The sequence below is a fragment of the Silurus aristotelis genome, assembly GCF_946808225.1.
Source record: "Silurus aristotelis genome assembly, chromosome: 5".
NCBI lineage: Eukaryota > Metazoa > Chordata > Actinopteri > Siluriformes > Siluridae > Silurus > Silurus aristotelis.
In genome coordinates, this window is record NC_139578.1 from 12,603,825 (window position 1) to 12,626,966 (window position 23,142).

General features: G+C 36.3%; 1 protein-coding gene across 1 annotated transcript in view; it reads right to left on the reverse strand.

The window, feature by feature from the left end:
* LOC310726549 (B-cell scaffold protein with ankyrin repeats-like) overlaps positions 1–23,142 on the reverse strand; it is a 46,083-nt gene that overhangs the window by 21,862 nt on the left and 1,079 nt on the right. The window contains exons 2-7 of the mRNA XM_083542251.1: positions 22,673–23,068; positions 16,291–16,418; positions 12,084–12,222; positions 11,061–11,203; positions 10,560–10,674; positions 6,499–6,695 (exon numbers count right to left, since the gene is read on the reverse strand). Of these exons, the coding sequence (XP_083398377.1) occupies positions 6,499–6,695; positions 10,560–10,674; positions 11,061–11,203; positions 12,084–12,222; positions 16,291–16,418; positions 22,673–23,068 (1,118 nt within the window). The remainder of the gene's footprint in view (positions 1–6,498; positions 6,696–10,559; positions 10,675–11,060; positions 11,204–12,083; positions 12,223–16,290; positions 16,419–22,672; positions 23,069–23,142) is intronic.

The following is a 23,142-nucleotide window of genomic DNA, read 5'->3' on the forward strand; positions in this document are numbered from 1 at the left end:
ATTAGGCGCTAATAACAATTGGAAGTCTGTGTTGGAAAGGCAAATAATTGACCAAGCAGGAGTGTATTATAACAAAACCATTTCCTGTTTGTGGTTTTCACTGTGGCCGCATGTTGCCAAAAATAAAAAAAGGGGGTAACTGCTAATCATATTTCCATGTGTGTCAATTTCATTTATTCAAGCAGTGAAAGCTTAACAATCAGCTTTACAAAACACAATGAATTTATTAATGAGTCCACTGAACTTAATTACAGCATTACAGTATGTTGCCCAAAACAGGACATTGTTCTATAATGTAAACAAAGAAGGATAATAGAGAGGGAAGATTTCAGGAAATGATATTGTAGCAAATAAATAGCAAGCAAGGAGAGTAGATGTTTTTCTTAATTTTTTTCTCCTCTTTTACATTGTTGTTTGTGAAACATATCAACTTAATTAGATGGGTAAAGGTCAACGGCAAACAGAGGCACAGCTGGAGTGGAGGATTTCAGGATTATTTGTGGTAGGATTACATATAATGCATACCACTGTGATCATTATATACATACTGCACAGTAATTTATATATTGTGTACAGTAATTAATATGATAATCATCAGCTGCTATGGCAAAAAAATAGGATTATCTAATCACATATATACACTATATAGGAGATACATTAAATGGCTAAAAGTATGTGGACCTCGGAATATGACCACTATATGTGAACCTTTTCCAAACTGTTGCTACAAATTTGGAGGCACTAGATTGTAAAGAATGTCTTTGTATGCTGTAGTATGACAGTTTTCTTTCTCTGGAGCTAATAGGCCCAAACTGCTTCAGCATACTTTCTTCATACTTTCGAAAATATAGCATATAAAATACAAGCCACTTTCAATGACTACTTCCCACTTAGATTGGTCGTTATAACAGTAGAATTTGTATTTATAATTGATAGTGACCAAAAAAAAAAAAGGTAATAAAATACTGTTCATGTATCAAATTGGCTGAGTAATTGCCTTTAGGTCATAAAATGTTTGGTTTTTTTTTTCATTTCAAATGTTTTTTTCATCCAATACCATGTTATCATTATGTTATCATTAACACTTTTTATTGTGTATACATGCTTTGACTTTTGATTTAATATGTTTAAGATTAATGCCATGATGTTTGTATGGAGCCCCAACAATGTTTCAAACCCTCACACTAAATAAATTTGACTTTCTTTCCTCAGAGGTAAAAACCTTTTAGCTCTGTTCAAATGCATTTGGAAAGTTTTTGTGTCAAGCATTATGATTAAAATACACTGATGTTTTCATTAAATATTGATTGCTTTTGAGCATATCAATTGTTATAAATAATACACAGCACCAAATCTTTTATACGCTTCGAAAGTGATGAGGTTTATACTCTTTGGTCCAATCTGACATTGGTCATTTATCACTTGCCATTAACACGTTCTAACCATTTAATATATTGCATCTAGGTCACATATTGCAAAATTAAACTCTTAAGGTTATCAATCTTTTTTTCAGCCCAACCTAAGGAATCTGATCCAATAAGGCCATTCTTTCATTATATTATATTTCCCCTTGTATTTATGAGATGTATTGTAGAAATAGGTGAGGCCTATCAGTCAATTTTAATCCAATTTTACAGACACAATTACAGCCGTCACATAACAACCGGAGCAGAGAGGGGATTAGGTTAAGTCCTTTTATTTTCATTCCCTTGAGGTTGGGAATTCTCTGGGTGGACTGAGAGCCTGTTAGTGATGGAGATAAAGTGCAGTAGGGGGCTTGTGCTTAATACATTTCTGAGGGAAGTTTTCATGTTGGCTTAAAATGTTTGCCCGCAATTACATACTTATATTCTCTTTCATTTATTTTTTCTTAGAGCACTAGATTAAATGATAAAAAAGGCACTATGATAATGCACAATTCATTAAAATACTTTGTGTCAAGTGGTATTAAGGAAAGCCAGCTACAGATTCAACAGCATTCATGCTTAATTGCATTTATTTAATTGTATTTAATTTAATGGTATTGTATTTTATTTTAGCATTTGCAAATCCCTTCAGAAATCTTAGAGATTTGTCAGGTAGATTACAGGACATCTCTCTTGCTGCATCACACACTTTGATTTGAACAAATGATTAACTTGCACATTTTAAACAATGTTCAGCAAAAAGAGTTAAAAGTAGTTGTGTGAGTCAACACACTCCCCCTTGAAATCAAATTGAATTATTCTTCAGTTTCATTACCCCTGAGTCTGAAGGTCTGGAACAAATTCTGCCCTGTTGTCGATTGAGGAGCAGAGACCACACAGTTACACAAATCACAGCATACTGATATCTGACATATATTGATATTTCTCTAGGGTCAAATCTGTGCTGAAACAAAAGAGTTTAACTACAGAATACATCCCTCAGATGGATTTTCATGACAAAACGTTTAGTTAAAATCTACAGAATCAATGATCATTTCCGTTGTAAATTCATTGACTCATTTAAACAACATCTGCAGTATAAATGGGAAAATCTTCTGATTAATTTAATGATTAGTGTCTGATAGTTTGTCTCTGGAATTGACACTGACTGTTAGATGTAATATCTGATTATTTTGGGGGTTAAATATTACCTGAGCAAGAGCATGGGCTGTCAGGAAAACAATGCATTAAGTAGGGAATAAAACACAACAAAAGCATCCTGCTTAAGAACATGATCAATAATAAGGTGGTGTGATCTCTAACATTTGATTATTTTGCAGTAGCCACATGTTTTATTCGAGTTATACTATAGCAGTTTACCACTGATTACACTTTCTCAGAATTAAACATTATACATGTATTAACATTATACATGCAAGCATTAAAAATCCAAAATAAAAAACGTCACTTGTCATGTTACCAAGCAAAATGAAAAACGTATAAAGGTATAAAGCACTGAAACATTTAGTTCAGAAAGCTTTACGATATCAACAATTTCACATTCACACACCTGTTTGCTTAGACTGTGGTGGAGCATCCACCATACCAGCCCCTGTGATGAAGCTGTTGCTATAGAAACAATAATAATATCAGAATTAGCGCATGAATATTAATTAGTGACTTGAATTGGAGCCAGCATTACTCTCAAAGATATGCTGTTATTTAGAAAATTAATCAACACCTTCTCATCAGTCAAATCCGAGAATATTCGAGAATTCACCAGTGCTGTTGTAGTGAAATGACTTCAATGTGAGAAAAACTACACTATACAAAGATCTGTGGACACCTGACCATAAGACTTGCATGTGATTTTCAAACATTCCAATACACATTTAGTTCAATTTGCAGTTATAAGAACCTCCACTCTTCTGTGAACATGATCTACTGGATTTTGGGGTGTGGTTATAGAGATTTGTGCTCATTTAGACACAAGTAATGTCAGGTATTGATGTATTGCATTTAAACCATATCTTCATGGAGGTTGCTTTGTACATTTTCATGCTGGAACAGGTTTTGGTCTCCTAGTTTAAGCAAAGGGAAAATGTAATGCTACAGCATCTAAAAACGTTCTACACAATTGTATCACTACAACTTTTTAGTAACCACTTGGGGAAGTACTAAAAATGGCTGAAAAAGTCTGGCTTCCATATATTTTTGTTCATATTTTGTTTGTCATATTTAAAATCAGCTTGCTATGATGTCAGCCTTCCATTAAATAAAAAAAACTGGTGTAGAATTTTTTCTTTATTTAATATGGACACCTTTATATAGTTTAAAGGCCATGGGGTTATAAAATAATGCACAATACATTTTACCTAAAATTTCTGTAAGTTTCTGACAGAAATGTCTATTTCTATTGGGATAGTCACCTATATCTTAAACAAATAAAACCTACAATAATGTCGAAAAAAAACAATACTGTATTTGTATTTAGAGTAGCATCAAATTAGTGATGTTTGCATTACATTTACATGCTAAACCGTCGCTAAGTACTGCTAAAACAAATAAATATGAACACAAAAAAAATAACATGTACATCTAAACACCAACAAAAATTTGAGAAATGGATAATAAAAAAAACTCAATTTTTTTCATAAATTTCCAGCAAATTGCAAAAATACACACGGTGCAAAGTAATGGAAAGTGTGCTAGAGAAGTGAAAAAAAGAGTGCAGGCAGGGTGAAGTGGGTGAAGAAGAGTGGCAGGAGTGGTTTGTGATAGAAGAGTATCTGCAAGAATTAAATAGAAAGTTTATAGGACTGTGGTGAGACCTGCGATGTTGTATGGTTTAGCGACAGTGGCACTGAGTAAAAGACAGGAGGTGGAGCTGGAGGTAGCAGAGCTGAAGATGTTGAGGTTTTCGTTGGGAGTGACGAGGATGGACAGAATTAGAAATGAGTTTATTAGAGGGACAGCACATGTAGGACATTTTGGAGATAAGGTGAGGGAGGCACAATTGAGATGGTTTGGACATGTGCAGAGGAGGGACATGGAGTATTTTGGTAGGAGGAAGACCAAGAAGGAGGTTTATTAATGTGGTGAGGGAGGACATGCAGGTAGTTGGTTTGAAAGAGGCAGATGTAGAAGACAGAGTAGTATGGAAACGGATGATCAGCTGTGGCAACCCCTTATGGGAGCAGCCGAAAGAGGAAGAAAAATACATGTACAAATGCAACAAACATTTTATTACCATAATACCAATGTGCCTTTATAATCTTAACAATAAAGTGGATTTACTGCACACAAAACTGCACTCTGCACTTGGTATCTCAGAGCTTGGCTAATGGATTCACTGATATGTTGATTGATACCTGCTTAACTATTTCCCTTTAGTGAATAAATGCAGCACACAAAGCCCCCTCTGCTTTCATTTTGGTGCTTCTGGAAAATTATATATGTGATTTAATTTTTATATATAATATTTTTCTTTATATATACAATTTTACATTTTCCATATATTCTCATTTCCAAGACCCTCACTGCATTCCCCATAATTCACCAATGTGGAAAAAACACCAATTTTTGTTATTATAGTTTTTTATTATTATTATTATTATTATTATTATTATTATTATTATTATTTGTGAGTTATAGTTTTTAATATTGATGCCCATTTGGTAGGCTTTTTTAAATAAATTATTAACAGGTTTCATCACATTTGCATTGGCTATTCAGTGCTCTTATCCATTGCATTTCTTAAACAACCCCTCAGTGTGTAATGTTGTAGGTTATACGGCCAGGTTTACTGGCATGTTGATCTCCGAGTATACCATAAGACCAATCCTAGACACAATGCCATTCAAAGGCAAAAATCCAAAACAATTCCATTCTTCACCTCATTCCTATGTGTAACATAAATAAAATGCTTTCTCTGGCCACATTAACATCCCGTGTGATACAAATATGCTCAGACAAATTAGTGACTTGACTGTGGGTTGCTAGCTGACCCCAATCCACCTGATCTTGGTATTTACAACCACTGTGGGGCCTGAAAGATTGGGGAGGAAGTCCATAAATAATGGCTTGAAAGTTAGTAAGGCTGCATTTAAGCAGGCAGCTATAAAGAGACTAAGGTCAGAAGGGTTTGCTTGTTACAGTCTTGTTCTTATTACTGTCATTTTAAACCCCCCCTGTCCCATTGAGCATGTTTATGAAGTCATTTTGTCAGCAATAAAATTTAATTTAAGGTTAAAATTACTGCTATTTAAAAATCAGACACCTAGTGTGTGCACACACTAAGGAGAGAATAAATCCATTATCCAGAATGAACAGATAATATATTATAGACAGGTACAAATACAAATACAGATTTAAAAACTGGAGCTGCACAATGTGCTGTTTGTATTTTGTTTTAGTTTTGTTTTGGGGTTTTTTTTGTATGCTTTTAGATAGCATGTCTAGTGAACTTTTGATGATTATTATGTAAGATATTACAAGATTTCTATTATTGCCACCTATCAATAGTCTCTGAATTAATAGTTTCCTGAATTGTGGAAAGCTTTGTTTCTTTTAAAAGTACCTTGCTCAGTTGAAGCAAGGCAGAAGTTCAGGAGCTGGATAAAGTTGTGCACTGCAAATTGAAGTCGCATTGTTGAATGAAAAATTACTTCTTTTCCCAGCAGAGCTGCACTTTTTCTTAGTGTTTGCAGAGACATAAAAACATCAATTCTAGACAAAAAAACCCCCACACATCTCTGCCGGGACAGATACTATTATATGTTTATGGGTATTTGTTTTCTTAAATAAGGTTTGTTTTTATTAATAATCAATATGAATTGAAGCTATTCATAGTTCTCCCTCCTACAGCCTCAGAAGAACTTTGCTTGCACAGCAGATAGAGGACTTTTGTCTGAAACATCCTGCTTTTCCAGAAACTCTGTGTACTTTTCTTTACTTTAGCCATACACACCTATTGACTATATCTGCCTGTCTCTCTGTAGCAACGAGACATTTATTTAAGAAAAATAAAATAAGCTACTACTGTCTGAAAATAGCGCTTCCTACAGCTAGAGTTTCTAGCATAAGAACTCACCAGTGATTGCTCCAGAAGGATGTGGAGTTGTGAGTGTCCATTTGCATGTGCTAGCACCAGAGGTGTGTGTCCAAAACAGTTGGTACTTCTCATAGCTTGCTGAGCTCCAGGGCACTGCAGCAGAACGCTGGCCAGATCTGTCAGCCCGTACTTTGCCGCAAAGTGCAATAGAGTCGGGATGTCCTCCGAGTGGGATTCTGCAAATGACAATGCTGGTTTTAATGCTGTATAATATATGGTTAAAGATGTTTGCATCCTCAGTTTGGACTGATAATGAAGTAAGAGTCCAAAAACTGTCCATAAAAAGCATATCATATAAAATAAATATATTTATATATATATACATATATTTATAAATATATTATATATATATATATATATATATATATATATATATATATATATATATATATATATATATATATATATATATATATATATATATATATATATATACACATAGAGAAGTCTAAAAAAACAAAGGTAGAGCATATTTAAATGGCCCATGGGAACCAACATGTAATAGCAGTATCAAAAAAGAAAAAATCTGCATTAGCGTTTTTAAACACTGATTTAAAAATAAAACACAACAATGATAGACCCTCAAGGCTTTTGAAGCTATATGAAGGGGTACTTTACACTATGCCTTTAGCTGCTGAGTCCTGAGTGATAACTCAGTGTGTAGGTGTTTGGAAGGCAAAGCCGACGCTTTATTTATCATTCGCCTTTGTGCTGCATCATATTCAGATTTTTAAGAGTTTTTTTTAAACTTTGTTTTATGATAGACTGTTTAGATTAATGCTTTGTTGGCATTGCTTCAGAAACAGCTGCTACTTCGCAAGTAACTTTTTGAAAATTCATTTCACGTAGGCTGTGGTCTGCTTGTAACATGAGTAATGACCCAGCACTACTCATAGAAGACAGCTCAGAGGCAGGTATCGACAATCATTTATTGGTCACAGGATCAATACCTGACTACTGATGAACTGATTACGCCATCAATCAGGGTCCAAGTTCTGAACTGCTCCGGGTTATTTAGGTTTCTGGTTTAAAACATTGGCTAATGATCTGGTGCCGCATTCATAAAGCACCACAGCAACGGCTCATGAACATAGATTTTTGTGGGGCAGATCAACATTAACAAGGACTTAACCTTAAATAAAACAAAGGATAGAATAAAGAGTTTTATGCAATATCTATCTATCCATCTTTTTAGAGAAAACACGCTATAGGCAGAAGAGAGTCGGACTTGTACAGTGAAGCAGCATATTGTTTTAAATTTTAGGTACAAATTATTGCTAAATTATTTGTCATTTGTCAGAAAGATGCACCCTGGTTTAAAAGTTTTATTTGTCACATTACAACACAGTGAAACAGTTTTGCATGTCCCAGCTGGTTAGGAAGCTGGGGTCAAAGCTTAGAGTTAGCCATGATAGCGTAGGTGGCAATTTCATATTGCTAGGGGCTACACTGCGACCTTCTGATCAGTAACCCAACGCCTTAGCATGAGAGCTACAAAAAAAGCAAATGTTATACATATATCAAACTCAACGAGATCATTTTTTTGCATCATTTATAAAAGGATACAAAGTCACATTGGTGTTAAAATATTTCTGATATATGTGCATTATTCAGCCTATAACCCCATTTCTTTCTCCCACTATTTGCAATATGCTACGTTTTAAAAAAGATAGATGCTAACTGTGATTGAATTCAAATTAAGAATTCAAATTCTCTCCTCTGCTATGGACAATTGCTTCGGAGAATTAATTGTTAAAGCCCCAAAAATGTACAAACAAAAACATACGCAAAAACAACCTGACTGTCTTGTCCACTGCTGCCTTAATGAGCATGGGGCAGGTGCTCATTAGTGCTTGATGTAGTCCCAATTATTGATCACTAGCAGCAATTATAAGGGTATGGATGTTTTCAATATTCTGAAAGGTGATTGCTTGTATCTGTCAAATAGGTCAATCTTTTTTCAAATCATTGGTCATTCCTTAAAGGTCATTAGCATTTCAACAGAGTTTAAAATATATGGAGCCGTGAATGAGGATTTTATGATGATTATTACAGGTAGTCGCCACCGCTGCGACCCGGGTTAGATTCCCGGTCAGGGAACCATCCCCAGCCACTCTTAGTGCCGGTCCCAAGCCCGGATAAATTGGGGAGGGTTGCGTTAGGAAGGGCATCCAGCGTAAAACATGTGCCAAATCAAACGTGCGGAGGATCCGCTGTGGCGACCCCTAACGGGAGAAGCCGAAAAGAAACTTTATTACAGGTAGTCGTCGACTTACGACCACAATAGGGACCGACAAATCGGTCGTAACACGATTTGGTCATAAGTAGAGTAGGCTATATGCAGTGTACTGTGAAATGATGCCGGAAGCTGGTAAAAAAATAACGTACGCCACGCCTAGCGATTGTGGTCGTAAAGTCGAATGATCTTAAGTTGCATAGGTTGTAAGTCGATGACTACCTGTATTTGCTGAATGGCAGAAATATACAATATATGCACCACAAAGCAGATGGCTTAAAGAAGATGTTTTTGTGAATAGTATACCTTTAAATTAGAAGGAAGCATGAGCATGGAGACTGAGATTAATGTTGTAACACCATGATGCTTTGTAAATGTCAACCTAGAGATTAAGCATTGCTGAATTGTAATTTAAATCGTTAAACAATAACGGACAAACAAAGATTTTTTCAGTGAGGCAATGTGTCTACTAACAAAAATCTAACACGGGTTAATTATAAGTTTTGGACGTTTTAAGAACAATTCTTCATTTACAATTGTTATTAAAATGTTAGCTCTATGGTTACATTTGCATAAGAAATCACTGGATTATCATAAATCACTAATGTCTCACAAAAAATATATTTTGTTATGACATCGCATTTTGGTTTTTTCTTTCCAGCCATCAAAGATAATGACTTTTAATTCTTTTTTCTAACAAAAACTAAACAAAACAGAGCTTATTCCTTTTCATTCTTTTTACATTTAGAAATATTTTACATATTACTTAATTGTACACCAATATCATTTAAAATCCTTTTTACTTGTAACTGTAAATCAAAAACACAGTGAATATCATCTTTTTTTTTTCAGTACTGAGAAAGATCTTAGAAAGATGTGCATTACAAACACCAGTGAACCAGAACCAAAGGTCAAATTAAATGACATGCATTTCCTAAGTAAATTGTTATTGCTTTCAGACACCCTGTTGGGAAAGTGGTATAAACTCTAAATATTCATCGAGCTGTTGAGTATGGGAGTGTGTGTGAATGTGGCTTTGAATGAACAAGAAAGGAATTCAAAGCAAGTGATACAGATGATGAATGAGCAATCAGTCTCTGTGCAAAAAGAAAAAAAAAGAAAATTTGGAGAAAGGAGAAGTGAGTGATACGAGGCTAGGTGGGGTCATGCAACTTTCTTGCCCTTTTCCTGAAAATAGATTTTGACAGAGGTGTATAAATGATCAGAGAGCAATCTCTAGTAATTTGGGCTTCTCTAACACCAGACACACCAGGAATGATTTGTTCTTAGCAAGCTGAGAATGGCTTGTCATGTGATTCTAAAAATGATAGTACTTATGAACGTTCATATGCTGTCTTAAAGACTGGCATAAGATAAAATCTCAAAGAAATTAGATAGACAAAGTGTATTCTGCAAACTGTGCATGGTGGAATGCTCTGTAAAAGTTATTTTTCTGTAAGAAATGATGATCTGTGAAATGATCAGCTTGTCGTTTTTTACTATTGCCAGTAAGATGTTTTTCAGGTTCTATTTTTAGTTCTACTAGGAAGGATCAAGACATTGCCCTGGGTTGCATTTACTTTGAATCGCAAACCAGCATTTCCAGTCTAGCTTGACGTTTAACTTAATCATCTGTCTTTTTTCACCTTTGTGAGTTCCTCTATAATTTAATCATTAACAGAATGAGAAACCGATTCATGCAAATTAGGGATCAGAGAATTGCTTCTATCTAAAAATCTTACTTGTGATGAATTGAGCTGTGATGATCTGTTAGGGGGTTATACAGAGCCAGAGAATCACTTACCTCCAGTCAGAATCTGATCATTCTGCAGTCCATGGAAACCTCCGCTAGGCATCTTTTTCAACACGCATGCAGCAAGAATGTGATCTATCTTCTCCGAAGAGGAGGTTTGAAAAGCCTGAATTGAATACAGCACTTTAAGGATACGTAAAAGGAAAGCTTAATGATTTACACCTTGCTTTAGAATACTATAACTCATTTCGATTTGTTTAAAGAGACTTGTGTGATATATATTTTATTTCAATAGGATCACTATAGACAAGAAAATACAAATTATGTTGTGTTATTATGTCAAAAACAATTCAAATGCCATGTGATCAATAAAAATATACACAGTTGTTATTATAACCTGCATTAGACTGGATATTAATAATGAACATAATGATCCATTTGGAATAAAAATTCAGGTGGTGTGTCATTTTTATTTGACTCGCACCAGGCGCTAATCATGTCACCACTGTTTGCTTAATCGAGCTTCTAATGTGTTTCAAGCTATTTGTGTACCTGACACATGAAGTTCATCGGGTCTGCAGCCTGCTTGAGCAGGCGTGAAATCTCTCCCATAGTGTCGTAGTAGTGTAGGTGTGTACTCCCCTTCATGACACCTCCGCAGTAGAGTGTTACAGTCACGGTTCCGGCAGGAAATTCTGTAACGTGCAAACCTTCAGCAACAAATCTGCATCATGAAATTTTCATTCTTATACAACTGATTGCACATGCAGGATTTTTTTCTTTTTTCAGAATGATTCTAAGCTATTTAATGAACAATTATCTAATGTGATGGCTCTAGTATGAATATTATAAAGTTAGCATGAGTTTAGCTATAAAGGAGTGCATGTATCTTTGTAAAATGCTGCACATTTAAATATGCTGTACAAGATTACACTGTAAACATGTATTTTCATTATAATTAGCAGCTCATTTTCTGAGCAAAATTTTTTTTTTAAAGAAATTAAATTGTATAACATGTTTTTTTGATGTGGTAAAATTACATTTTTCCTTCACTTAAACTAGGAGACCCAGACGTGTTTCAGCATGACAATTCTCTAATTGTAAGCTCTTTGAAGATATAGTTTACATAGGTTAGAGTGGAGGATCTTGAGTGACCTGCTACTGAGCTCTGACCTCAAACTCATTGATCAGTTTTGGAAATTAATTGGAATGCTGACTGCAACTCAGGTCTCCTCACCCAAAATCAGTACATGACATTACTAACACCCTTGTGTCTGAATGAGAACAAATCTTCACAAGCACACGTCACAATCTAATGGAAGATCTTCCCAGAAGTGTGGAGGTTATTATGACAGCAAAAGGGGATTAAATGTGTTCAAAAACACATATAAATCATATGGTCAGGTGTCTAAAAACCTTTGTTTATATAGTGTATTTATGTCCCCACTGGATTACTCATCAAGAAGTAAATTAACTATTAGGAAATGTAAAACTTTTTGGTTCATAGTCTCCATAGCTCCACAAGCCAAACATTGCTACAATCTGCGAGAGGAAATGTTAAGTATAAATCTTTACCTGCAGCAGTCACACTGAGAGCACTGTCATTCCATTTCACTGGCTTTATTCTCACTTTCTGCAAGCCCTCACTGAACTCCACCTCCAAGTCTTTACTGGCCATGGACTGCTGCAGGAGAAGGAACACCTCCCCGGGATTCTGTGAAGATGGAGATCGAGCTGTTGTGAATGTATGTTATAATAAAGTAATAACATAACATATAATGTATATGCATGTAATAAAGAACTTTTGGACACACTGTTATAAGAACATCATTGTTATTACCACAATGAAGTTTTTCACCTTGAAAAGATTTTTTCAACATCATCGTCCCAAAGTGTTTTATTCCTCTTATATCAGTCTGGGCCCTTGATTTTTTTAGGACATTTTTATGGCAATGAATGTCTCAAAAATTAATGGTTAATTGTAGGATTTTTTAAAATGTGTCATTGTAACCAGCAGATGATCTGATTTAATTTGATTTAATGTCCCATTTCAATGCCCTTGGTGTTTTCTTGTTTTTGTCAGTTTCAACTTAAGATTTTTTGGAATGAATTATATAGTAAAAAATAGTAAAAGTTTTCCTACCAATTACAATAAGTGTTATGGGAGGTCCATTAACCGAGAGAGTTGGTAGCTCATTGGTTAAGGCACTGGACTTTGGTTTAGAAGGTTGTGAGTTCCCATCACCACCAAGCTACCAATTGCTCACTTGTATAATCATAATTCATGTGTAACTGATAATTGTAAGTCTCTTTAAATAAGGGCATATGCCATAAATGCAAGCTTGTTCCTGTTATCACTGCTGCAATAGCAGCTATAAATCATTAAAAACCCTAACTTTTCCCAAGACTTGTACAACTTTCCCACTGAATATTACAAACCACTGGCATCCAATTTAAATCAGTCTTCTCATAGGAAATTATACCATATCAGCACTTTTTCAAACTTCTCTATCATTTATTTATTCTATTATTTATTAGTATTTATTAATTAGGTGTTATTAGTGGATTATGTGGAGCACCTGCCCACATGAATTAGCCTTCACTCTAGGAATGATTAATATAATATAAGTGGGTGATTTGTAGCCCAGCCATCACTGCTGTCACTGCTGCCGTTATGGAAAATAATCAACACCTTTGGAGAATTTAGCAGCTTGCTATGTTATAACAAGATTTTAGTGTCAGTTTAAAAAGCGTCCTGGAGTGCTGTTAGGAGAAAAGCTCTTCAACTGTGACATTAGAAAACGGGCAAAATCAGCTGACTTAGAAGTTATAAATGCACATGACAGACCATTTTTGTGTGACAATTCCACTTTGAAAGCTATATATAAGTTTTTGAACATTTGTTTGCTTGGGAGCTAGTGGAGTGTAGCTACAGCTGATTTGTACCTAAGTCTTTATTAATATCTTATAATACATTATATGGACAAAATATGGACACTGGGTCACCTGACTTTTCAAGCCACATGTGCTTCTGTTCCAAACTACTAGTTTGAAGACACACAAATGTACAGGATATGTATTTGTATGCGATAGTATCCTTGGTATGAATATTATGCTAGTTAGCATCGTTTTTTAGCCATTAAGGAGTGCATATATCTTTGTAAATAATGATGTACATTTGTATATGCTGTACAGTTCATTTGTATTACACTGTAACACATATTTAAAGTTTAGATTTGTGCTTTTTTTTTTGTTTGTTTTTTTAAACAACTAAGAATTAAGGTTATGGTCAGAATCTTATGACCAGGTGTCCACAAACATTTGTTGATGTTGTGTACTTTATCTACAGTATATTGACTATCCTAGTTCAATGACTGCGTATTAATAAAACTTATTACTATGCATGTACACATTGTAGTGCTATATCCCTAACAAGTGGGCTGTGAGATGGAAGAGAAGGAAAAATTCTGGAGTGAGTTAGATGAAGTGGCGAGTGATGAACTATTTGTGGACTATTTCTATGCAGGAGATGCAACCTGAAGGAGATTGAAGACTGTAAGGTGTTGGCAGGGGACAGTGTGGCTAAACAGCATCGGATGGTGGTCTGTAGGATGGCTTTGGAGGTGAAGAAGAAGAGGAGGAGGGTGAGGACTGAAAAAATAATAAGATGGTGGAAACTGAAGGAGGAAGACTTTAGTGTGAGGTTCAGGGAAGAGGTCAGACTGGGGCTCGGTGGGGGTGAAGAGGTGCTGGATGATTGTGTAACTACTCCAGAAATGATAAGGGAGACAGCTAGAAAGATACTTTGTGTGACTTCTGGAAATAGAAAGGAAGACAAAGAGACATGGTGGTGGAATGAGGAAGTGCAGGAAAGCATAAGGAGAAAGAGGTTGGCGAAACATAATTTGGATCGACAGAGTGATATGAAAAGTAGGCAGGAAAGCCAAGGAAAAGGCATATGAGGAGCTGTATGTGAAGTTGGACACTAAAAAAGAAGAAAAGTATTTGTACCAAGCTGGTAAGGATGTGCTGCAAGTTAGAGCAATAAAGAATGGAGATGGAAATGTGTTGACTAGTAAGGAGAGTGTGTTGAGAAGGTGGAGGGAGTGTTTTGAGAAGCTGACGAGTACAAATGAGGATGGATTTAGACTGTAGTTAATGTCAACAGTCTGCTACATTGACTCAGGACTACAGTTTGCTTCTAATCACCATCACTGTACCCCGCAACATCGTATATCTGCAATTAATAGACATTTGGTGCATCCCAGATGAGGATGGGTTCCCTCTTGAGATTGGTTCCTCTCAAGGTTTCTTCCTTATGTCATCTCGGGGAGTTTTTATTAATTTCTTTTTTTAAGAATAAGGTAAATGAGAGAGAGAGAAGCTTGGATAGTGTGGAGATGGTAAAGCAGGAAGTGGATAGAATTAGTTAGGAGGATGTAAGAGCAGTGATTAGGAGGATGAAGAGTGGAAAGTCGGTTGGACCAGGTAGCATAGAGATGTTTAGTAGAGATGGCAGTGGAGTTTTAAAAAAGATTGTTTAACAAGATTCTAGAATTCTAGCCAGTATCGATTTCTAAGAATAAGGGAGATGTGCAAAGCTGCAGTAATTACAGGGGAATAAAGTTGATCAGACACACCATGAAGTTAAGGGAAAAAGATGCAGTATTTGCTATGAGCATGTTGATGAAGAAGTACAGAGAAGGTCAGAAGGAATTGCATTGTGTGTTTGTGGATTTAGAGAAAGCGTACTACAGTGTGCTAAAAGAGGAGTTGTGGTATTGTATGAGAAAGTCAGGTGTGTCAGAGAAGTATATGAGTATGGTACAGGACATGCATAAGGACAGTGTGACAGTAGTGAAGTGTGCAGTAGGAACAACTGACTGGTTCAAGTTGGAGGATGGACTGCATCAAGGATAAGCTATAAGCCCTTTCCTGTTTGCAGGGGTAATGGACAAGTTGACGGATGAGGTCAGACAGGGGTCTCCGTGGACTATGATGTTTGTGATGATGATATTGTGGTGAGAGTAGGGAGCAGGTTGAGAAGAGTCTGGGGAGGTGGAGGTGCAGGGAGAAGAAGTAGTGAGGGTGGAGGAGTTTATGTACCTGGGGTCAACAGTACAGAGTAATGGAGATTGTGTTAGATAAGAGAAAAAAAGAGTGCAGGCAGGGTGGAGTGGGTGAAGAAGAGTAATAAGAGTGGTTTGTGATAGAAGGGTATCTGCAAGAGTGAAAGGGAAAGTTTATAGCACTGTGGTGAGACCTGCGATGTTGTATGGTTTAGAAACAGTGGCATTGAGTAAAAGACAGGAGGTGGAGCTGGAGGTAGCAGAGCTGAAGATGTTGAGGTTTTTGTTGGGGGTGACGAGGATGGACAGGATTAGAAATTAGTTAATTGAAGGGACAGCACATGTAGGACATTTTGGAGACAAGGTGAGGGAGGCACACTTGAGATGGTTTGGACATGTACAGAGGATGGACATGAGGTATATCAGTAGGAGACTGCTGAGGATGGCGCCACCAGGAAAGAGGAAACAAGAAATACCAAGGAGGAGGTTCATGGTGTGGTAAGAGAGGACATGCAGTTAGTTGGTTTGAAAGAGGCAGATGTAGAGGACAGGGTGTATGGAGACGGATGATCCGCTGTGGCGACCCCTAACGGAAGCAGCTAAAAGAAGCAGAAGATCCCTAACATTCTGAAGAGTCCCTTAATAGAGTGGCATTAAAATGTATTTTACGATGATCATTTTAAAATAAAATGTAGATAAATGGTGGTGCCCACCTCACAAGGAACACGACTGGGCATGACTAGTAGAGGTTTGGTGAATGCAAGACCAGCAGAATGCCTTCTGTCCAGCTTTGGTCCCTGAGTTATTCTTGTGTCCACTGCTGATGTCTGTCCACCTGAAACTGAATGAAATGACCATCCAAAATGTTATTTATGGGTACAGATGTTTCTTACATTAAATAATGGATAACTAATTGCTTTGGAATAGTAAATGCATCTTGACTGTCCTATTTGGACAAGCAGCCATTTTCCCAGCAGGGCAAAAAGAGATCAGGGGATCGCCATTTGCATATTGAGCGATAAAAGCGTTTCTGACATATAAGGAAGGCTCTTGAGTTTGCATATAATTTGCTACTAAACCAAAAACACACGCACATGCACACACATGCTAAAGGGACCTATCTTCCTCAATCCACACCAGTGACTCAGTATACTGGATCGTTCTAAACATTCCACTGACTGTTTACATAATAATATTATGCATAACTACATAATGTTATGTTTTTAATAATCACATTCAATAGTCCAATATAACAGTAATAAAAAGGTTATTAAAAGTTGAAGAGTAAACAGGATTATAATTACAGAAAAAATATGAAAATCAGACTGGGACATCATTTGCATTAGTTAAGTTAATGAAATCGAACACAAGATAAGGCAAGAAACAAAAGGTCTCTAGCGGTGTACTTCTGATAGATTGTTATTTTTTATTATTATGTAAAAATCAGATACAGTGATTGTGAGCCCTGTTCCAAATATTCTAATGTGATAACTGGCTCAAACTTTATTTTAAATAAATAGTGCAAGCTGTCAGATTTGACTTCAATACGCATAAGAGCAGCACACAGTGTTCTCATGGAGACAGATTTTATGATAGTAAAATGGAGTTGTCTGTTCGTTAGCTGTTGAGTGACTGCACATGAAAATACCTAATCAAAATGCTTCATTATCTGCTACATATAAAGCTATATCTAATGTAATGCAAATGTAAGTGCTACATTGTATCGCTTTCCTCTTTTATGGACTGAATGTTTTTGCAAAACAGAAGCACCAAAAAAATAAATGATATCATCTGGTATAATCTGGACTCATCATGTACTATCATTTGGTTTCTTAGTGTTTAATATTCTTCTTCTTCTTCTTCTTCTTCTTCTTCTTCTTCTTCAGTATATTAAAAACATTTTGCTATCTAAATAACCTGCACTTCCTTCAAAGGGATGATTCATGTTGATGTTTGCAGTAGTGTTACAGTGTTTTATCTGAGTCAGTCTTGGAACAACAGTAGTTTATTCTGCCTGAATTTACTGTAATATAATTTATTATGTGCTCAATAACAAAATAAGCAGTAAAAAGGTAAGAAAGCCCGTCACCATGTTTCATGTACATTTTCACCCTCAATTTAATATTTGTACTTTCCTGACCAAGTATCGTGCACATTACCTGAACATATACTGGTTGAGGGTGTATAAGAGATGTGTGGTATGCGTGGGAGGGAATGAAAGCGAGTGAGACTGGAGAGTGATGTGTGTTGGCAGCCAAATGGTCATGTGAAAGCATAAAAAAGCATGGAGAGAATAGAAAAGTCAATGGCAACGGTGGAGAGGTGGACCTGCTGCGCGTGAAAACCGAAAGGTGAATAACATCGAATATACTGTAGCTGCAATATGAACATTTCCTACATAAACCAATACCATGGATCATACAAGAAGCACAATTGTACACAAAACTTAACCTTCAGTAGGCAGTAGGCATTTAACACTGCCTTTTTTTTTTTTTTACTGATAAACGACAAGTGTGTAAAACAGTTGGTACTGTATATCCTGTTTAAAGACAAAAACACTGAATACTGCTGATCTGGCAACTGTGCCTGTTGTTTTTAATATCACTTTCATAAGCAGTATTAAATGTGACGTTCCCAGCTATTGTCCTGAGCTAATCCCTAGTATGTGAAATTCTTTTGTATATTCGAGGTGAGGATTTAAAGTGAGTATTGTGTTTTAAGAGCTAATTGGAATTTAAATGGCATTTTAAATATAACCATAGATCATGTGTACATTTATAAAAAAAATAAGAAGAAAAATACAAGCAGGATGTTTTTGTTTACAATGCGATAAAAAAAAAAAAAAGATTAATCGCACCTCCCTTGTTATGAACTGCACCTGCTTCTCATTTACACACATTAACACGTGAGTGTGTGTGGGAGAGAGAGAGAGAGAGAGAGAGAGAGAGAGAGAGAGAGAGAGAGAGAGAGAGAGAGAGAGAGAGAGAGAGAGAGAGGGAGAAAGGGAGAAAGGTTCTGTCATCTAAAAGTACAAGATTGCTTCACTGTTAAAATAATCTTATCCATCTTTACAAATTCTCTGCCTACAGTAGAGTGCTCTCATTTTTGCTTTGGTTTGCTACAACTTTTGTTTATTTCATTAAGAATGTCAACTGTAACTCAAATATGCTCTGTCCTAAACATCTATCCATTTTGTCTGAGTGTGCACTTTGCAATGGATCGTATGCCAATTGGTCAACATGCTATATAATACTGTATAGTATAACTAAAGGATCAGTGGGGTGTAGTGTGATAAGAAATACACAGTGACTAAGTGGTGTATAAAGTAAACTTGGAATAAAGTTGATTATTGTCCAATAACAGCACTTTCTGAAATGTTTTATTCCTCTTATACAGCATGTTTATATTAACTAAAGAAATAATACAGTTCATGTTTAATGTTGTGGAACATCAGACGTGTTATCAGTTTGTCAGGGTACACAGAAACCATACCTCTGACTGTTATAAAAAAAATTGATCTTGGAGAGTTTTTCCAAAAATTGTTAAATAAACGATTCCTTAGTGAAAGATGCACTATATCACACATTGCACGCATTTTCGACTCAGTTTATGTGGAGCACACGCCACAGAGTGCCTGTGCAACTTGTTACTATAGAAACTATAACATATTAGAACGAGGGTGTTTGCCTTCCAGCTGGATGTACTGTCGGAGCTGCTGTTACAGAACATTAGTCAATATTTTCAATCAGAACTAAGCATTCAGCTTTGCAGTGGTATGGCTGTATCTGAAATTAAGTACAGATCATAAGTTACAAGATACTCCCAAGATACAAATTAGGAAATAATGACACAAACCTCTGAGTAACTATTGATAATAGTAATGGGTAAGTTTTGGCATATTGTTAACTATTTGTGATGATCAACACCACTTATTGCAGTACTTGTCATGGCAACGCAGTCTTCAACTACAACATCCATAACACCATGTGGTGTACAAACCGACTCCAGTTCATATGAATAATGATCCCAATTACCTGGCTCAACTGCACAGCCTCACTATTTAAGGACTCTCAGTCAACTTACTCATTGTGATGTTGGTGCCAAGCTTTGTATTATGGAATGGTCTCTCTGCTGTTTAGATCTGAATCTGGTTTTACATAATCTTTCTCTTGCCCAGATCATGTTGTTTGCACATCTAGTTCTCTGACCTTGTTTTTTTCTTAAATTCTGTATCGGTCTGTAAGCTTTATCAATAAAATATACCTGCAAGTCCACATCTGCTCTCTGACTATTATATAGATCATTTCCATTATTAATCATTCTGTCTTACATAACGTAGGTTAACGCATTTAGACCATAGTAGAATTTAATATTATAAAAATAGAATAAAAATCTTTACGTGAATAACAAGCGTCTCTGAGAAATAATGATTCCTTTAATGGGGTGAAGTTAGAAATGGGTTACGATCTTGTAGGAGAAGGTTGATCCATTCAAACATACAGACAGGACTACGCATATCTCATGCTACTAAAAGTACAAACCTGAAGCAATGCAATAATTTACAAATCTCATAAACTTATATTTTGTTCACAATAGAATATAGATACATATTAAATGTTGAAAGTGAGACATTTTGAAATATCATGCCAAATATTGGCTCATTTTGGATTTCATTAAAGCTACACATTCCAAAAAAGGTAGGACAGGTAGCAATAAGAGGCCAGAAAAGTTGAATGTACATGTAAGGAACAGCTGGAGGACCAATTTGCAACTTATTAGGTCAATTGCCAACATGATTGGGTATTAAAAAGAGCCTCTCAGAGTGGCAGTGTCTCTCAGAAGTCAAGATCCCCAATTCCCCCAATGCTGCAGCTAAAAATAGTGGAGCAATATCAGAAAGGAGTTTCTCAGAAAAAAATTGCAAAGAGATTGAGGTTATCATAATCTACAGTGCATAATATCATCCAAAGATTCAGAGAATCTGGAACAATCTCTGTGCATAAGGGTCAATGTCGGAAAACCATACTGGATGCCTGTGATCTTCGGGCCCTTAGACGGCACTGCATCACATACAGGAATGCTACTGTGATGGAAATCACAACATTGGCTCAGGAATACTTCCAGAAAACATTGTCGGTGAACACAACTCTAAAGGTCAAAAAAGAAGCCGTATCTAAACATGATCCAGAAGCGCAGGCGTTTTCTCTGGGCCAAGGCTCATTTAAAATGGACTATGACAAAATGGAAAACTGTTCTGTGGTCAGACGAATCTAAATATTAAGTTATTTTGCGAAAACTGGGTCGCCATGTCATCCGGACTAAAGAGGATAAGGACAACCCAAGTTGTTATCAGCGCTCAGTTCAGAAGCCTGCATCTCTGATGGTATGGGGTTCCATGAGTGCGTGTGGCATGGGCAGTTTACACATCTGGAAAGGCACCATCAATGCTGAAAGGTATATCCAAGTTCTAGAACAACATATGCTCCCATCCAGACTTCGTCTCTTCTGGGGAAGACCTTTAATTTTCCAACATGACAATGCCAGACCACATACTGCATCAATTACAACATTATGGCTGCGTAGAAGAAGGATCCGGGTACTAAAAGGGCCAGCCTTTTTTGAAATGTGTTGATGCCATGAAATTTAACATTTATTTTTCCCCTCAAAATTATACATTTTCTCAGTTTAAACAGTTGATATGTCATCTATGTTGTATTCTGAATAAAATATTAAAATTTTAAACTTCCACATCATTGCATCTGTTTTTATTCATATTTTTGTACAGTGTCCCAACTTTTTTGGAATCGGGTTTGTAGTTATCAAGAAAAAAATATAAGAGGAAAGAAAGTAGTTGAGAATTGGGGATGCCTTGTTTTTGCTATTGTTAACAAATGTACCTTACTGAAAATGAATCTTAATTAATACCATCATGGTATATTACTAACAAGATGCTAAAATTTAATTTAGACCATTTTTAAAGACTATTCATGCGTGATTTATAGGCAGTGAATATACACATGCTTTCCTGATGAAATGATCATTAGAAAACAAGTATTAATATATGATTATTAGTAGACCTTCTAGTACAATATTGCTGAGCATGTATTTACTTTGGGGGGAAACTGTGGATTTGACAGTGATGAAGTGAATTCATTAAAGGTATGGGATAGTATGTAAATACCATATTTGCTGCATTTAAACGTTGTCGGAGCACAAATTGCTCACAAAGTAGATCCAAAAGCTATTGTTAATAAGTATTGTGGATTCATACAGTTAGTCTATAATGTATAAAAAAACAAAACAATGAAATTGTGTATTATAGGAGATACATTAATATGCAGTTTATATAACTTTTTTGTTGTTTGTTTAATCTCTCCTGCACATAATCACCATGCCTACCAATCATTTCTGGCATTTTCCATGTGGATGATATATTGTTGAGTGCTGGTAATTGGCTTGTCAGGACTCCATGTGGATAATGAAGATTCAAACATGTTGAAAATGTCTCTCTCTCTTTCTCTCTTTCTCTCTTTCTCTCTCTCTCTCTCTCTCTCTCTCTCTCTCTCTCTCTCTCTCTCTCTCTCAGCTCGCCTCCCCACTCATACTGCTCCGTAATTACAGTCCTCAGGATCACTGATCACGCTGGCAGAATGTAAACCTGATTAAGTTCCTCTAGCACTGTTTAACCTGCTGTTCCAAGTTATTTAGCACAGCCAGACTTCTGCATTGGAGGCTGATGCTTCCTTCAGCTGGGAAAGAATGTAAATTACTGGGGGTCTTTAAAGCAATTCACTTGCGTTTTTTACTAAATGTGACTTTCTCTCCTTGTTTGAGCAAGTCTATTATTTGTATATCAGGGTATGCATGTTGCATATGGCCTACTTTAGAGAAGCCAGTAAGGCTAATAAATATTAACACCTTTTCATCTTCAAAATACATCATTCTGTATATTAAATAATTATTATTCCTTTTTTTTCAACTTAATTACCTCTTTTGACACTCGCTTGACCATAGACTCTACCTTACAGATTTTAAGCAGGTTCTCAGTGATGAACTTCTCTTTCCTCTTACTTCCTAGCTGTGTGTTAGACTCACCTCCTTGAATTATATCGAGCACGGCCGAGTGGTACTCCTGTGCGTCTTGATCACTCGAGATCTGAAGGCATTCTTCACCCTTGAGAGGAACGAGTTCTAGCAGGGGTTCCAAGCTATCTACACCACACAGCAGCACCACCACACACGACTCAGGCCTCAGCACACGTGCTAAGAAAAAGCGGTGCAGCTGGCACATGCCTTCCAGCATACCCCGCGACAGGATGAGCAGTTTGCACTTGTAGCCATTCAGCTCCAAGAAGTTGTCTCGCCGACTGGACACCATAGCAATGTTGTAGCAACAGATTCCCATCTCTGGAATAGATCCGGCCAGGATAGAGTGCATGTATAAGGCCCACTGCTCTGCCTCCTCCTCGAAGATAATCAGCAACTCTTTACCTGCAGCAAATTCAGGAGTGGGTACATGAGGTAAGGGCCTCAGTGTAAGCTCATTGATGTTAGTCTATATGGCA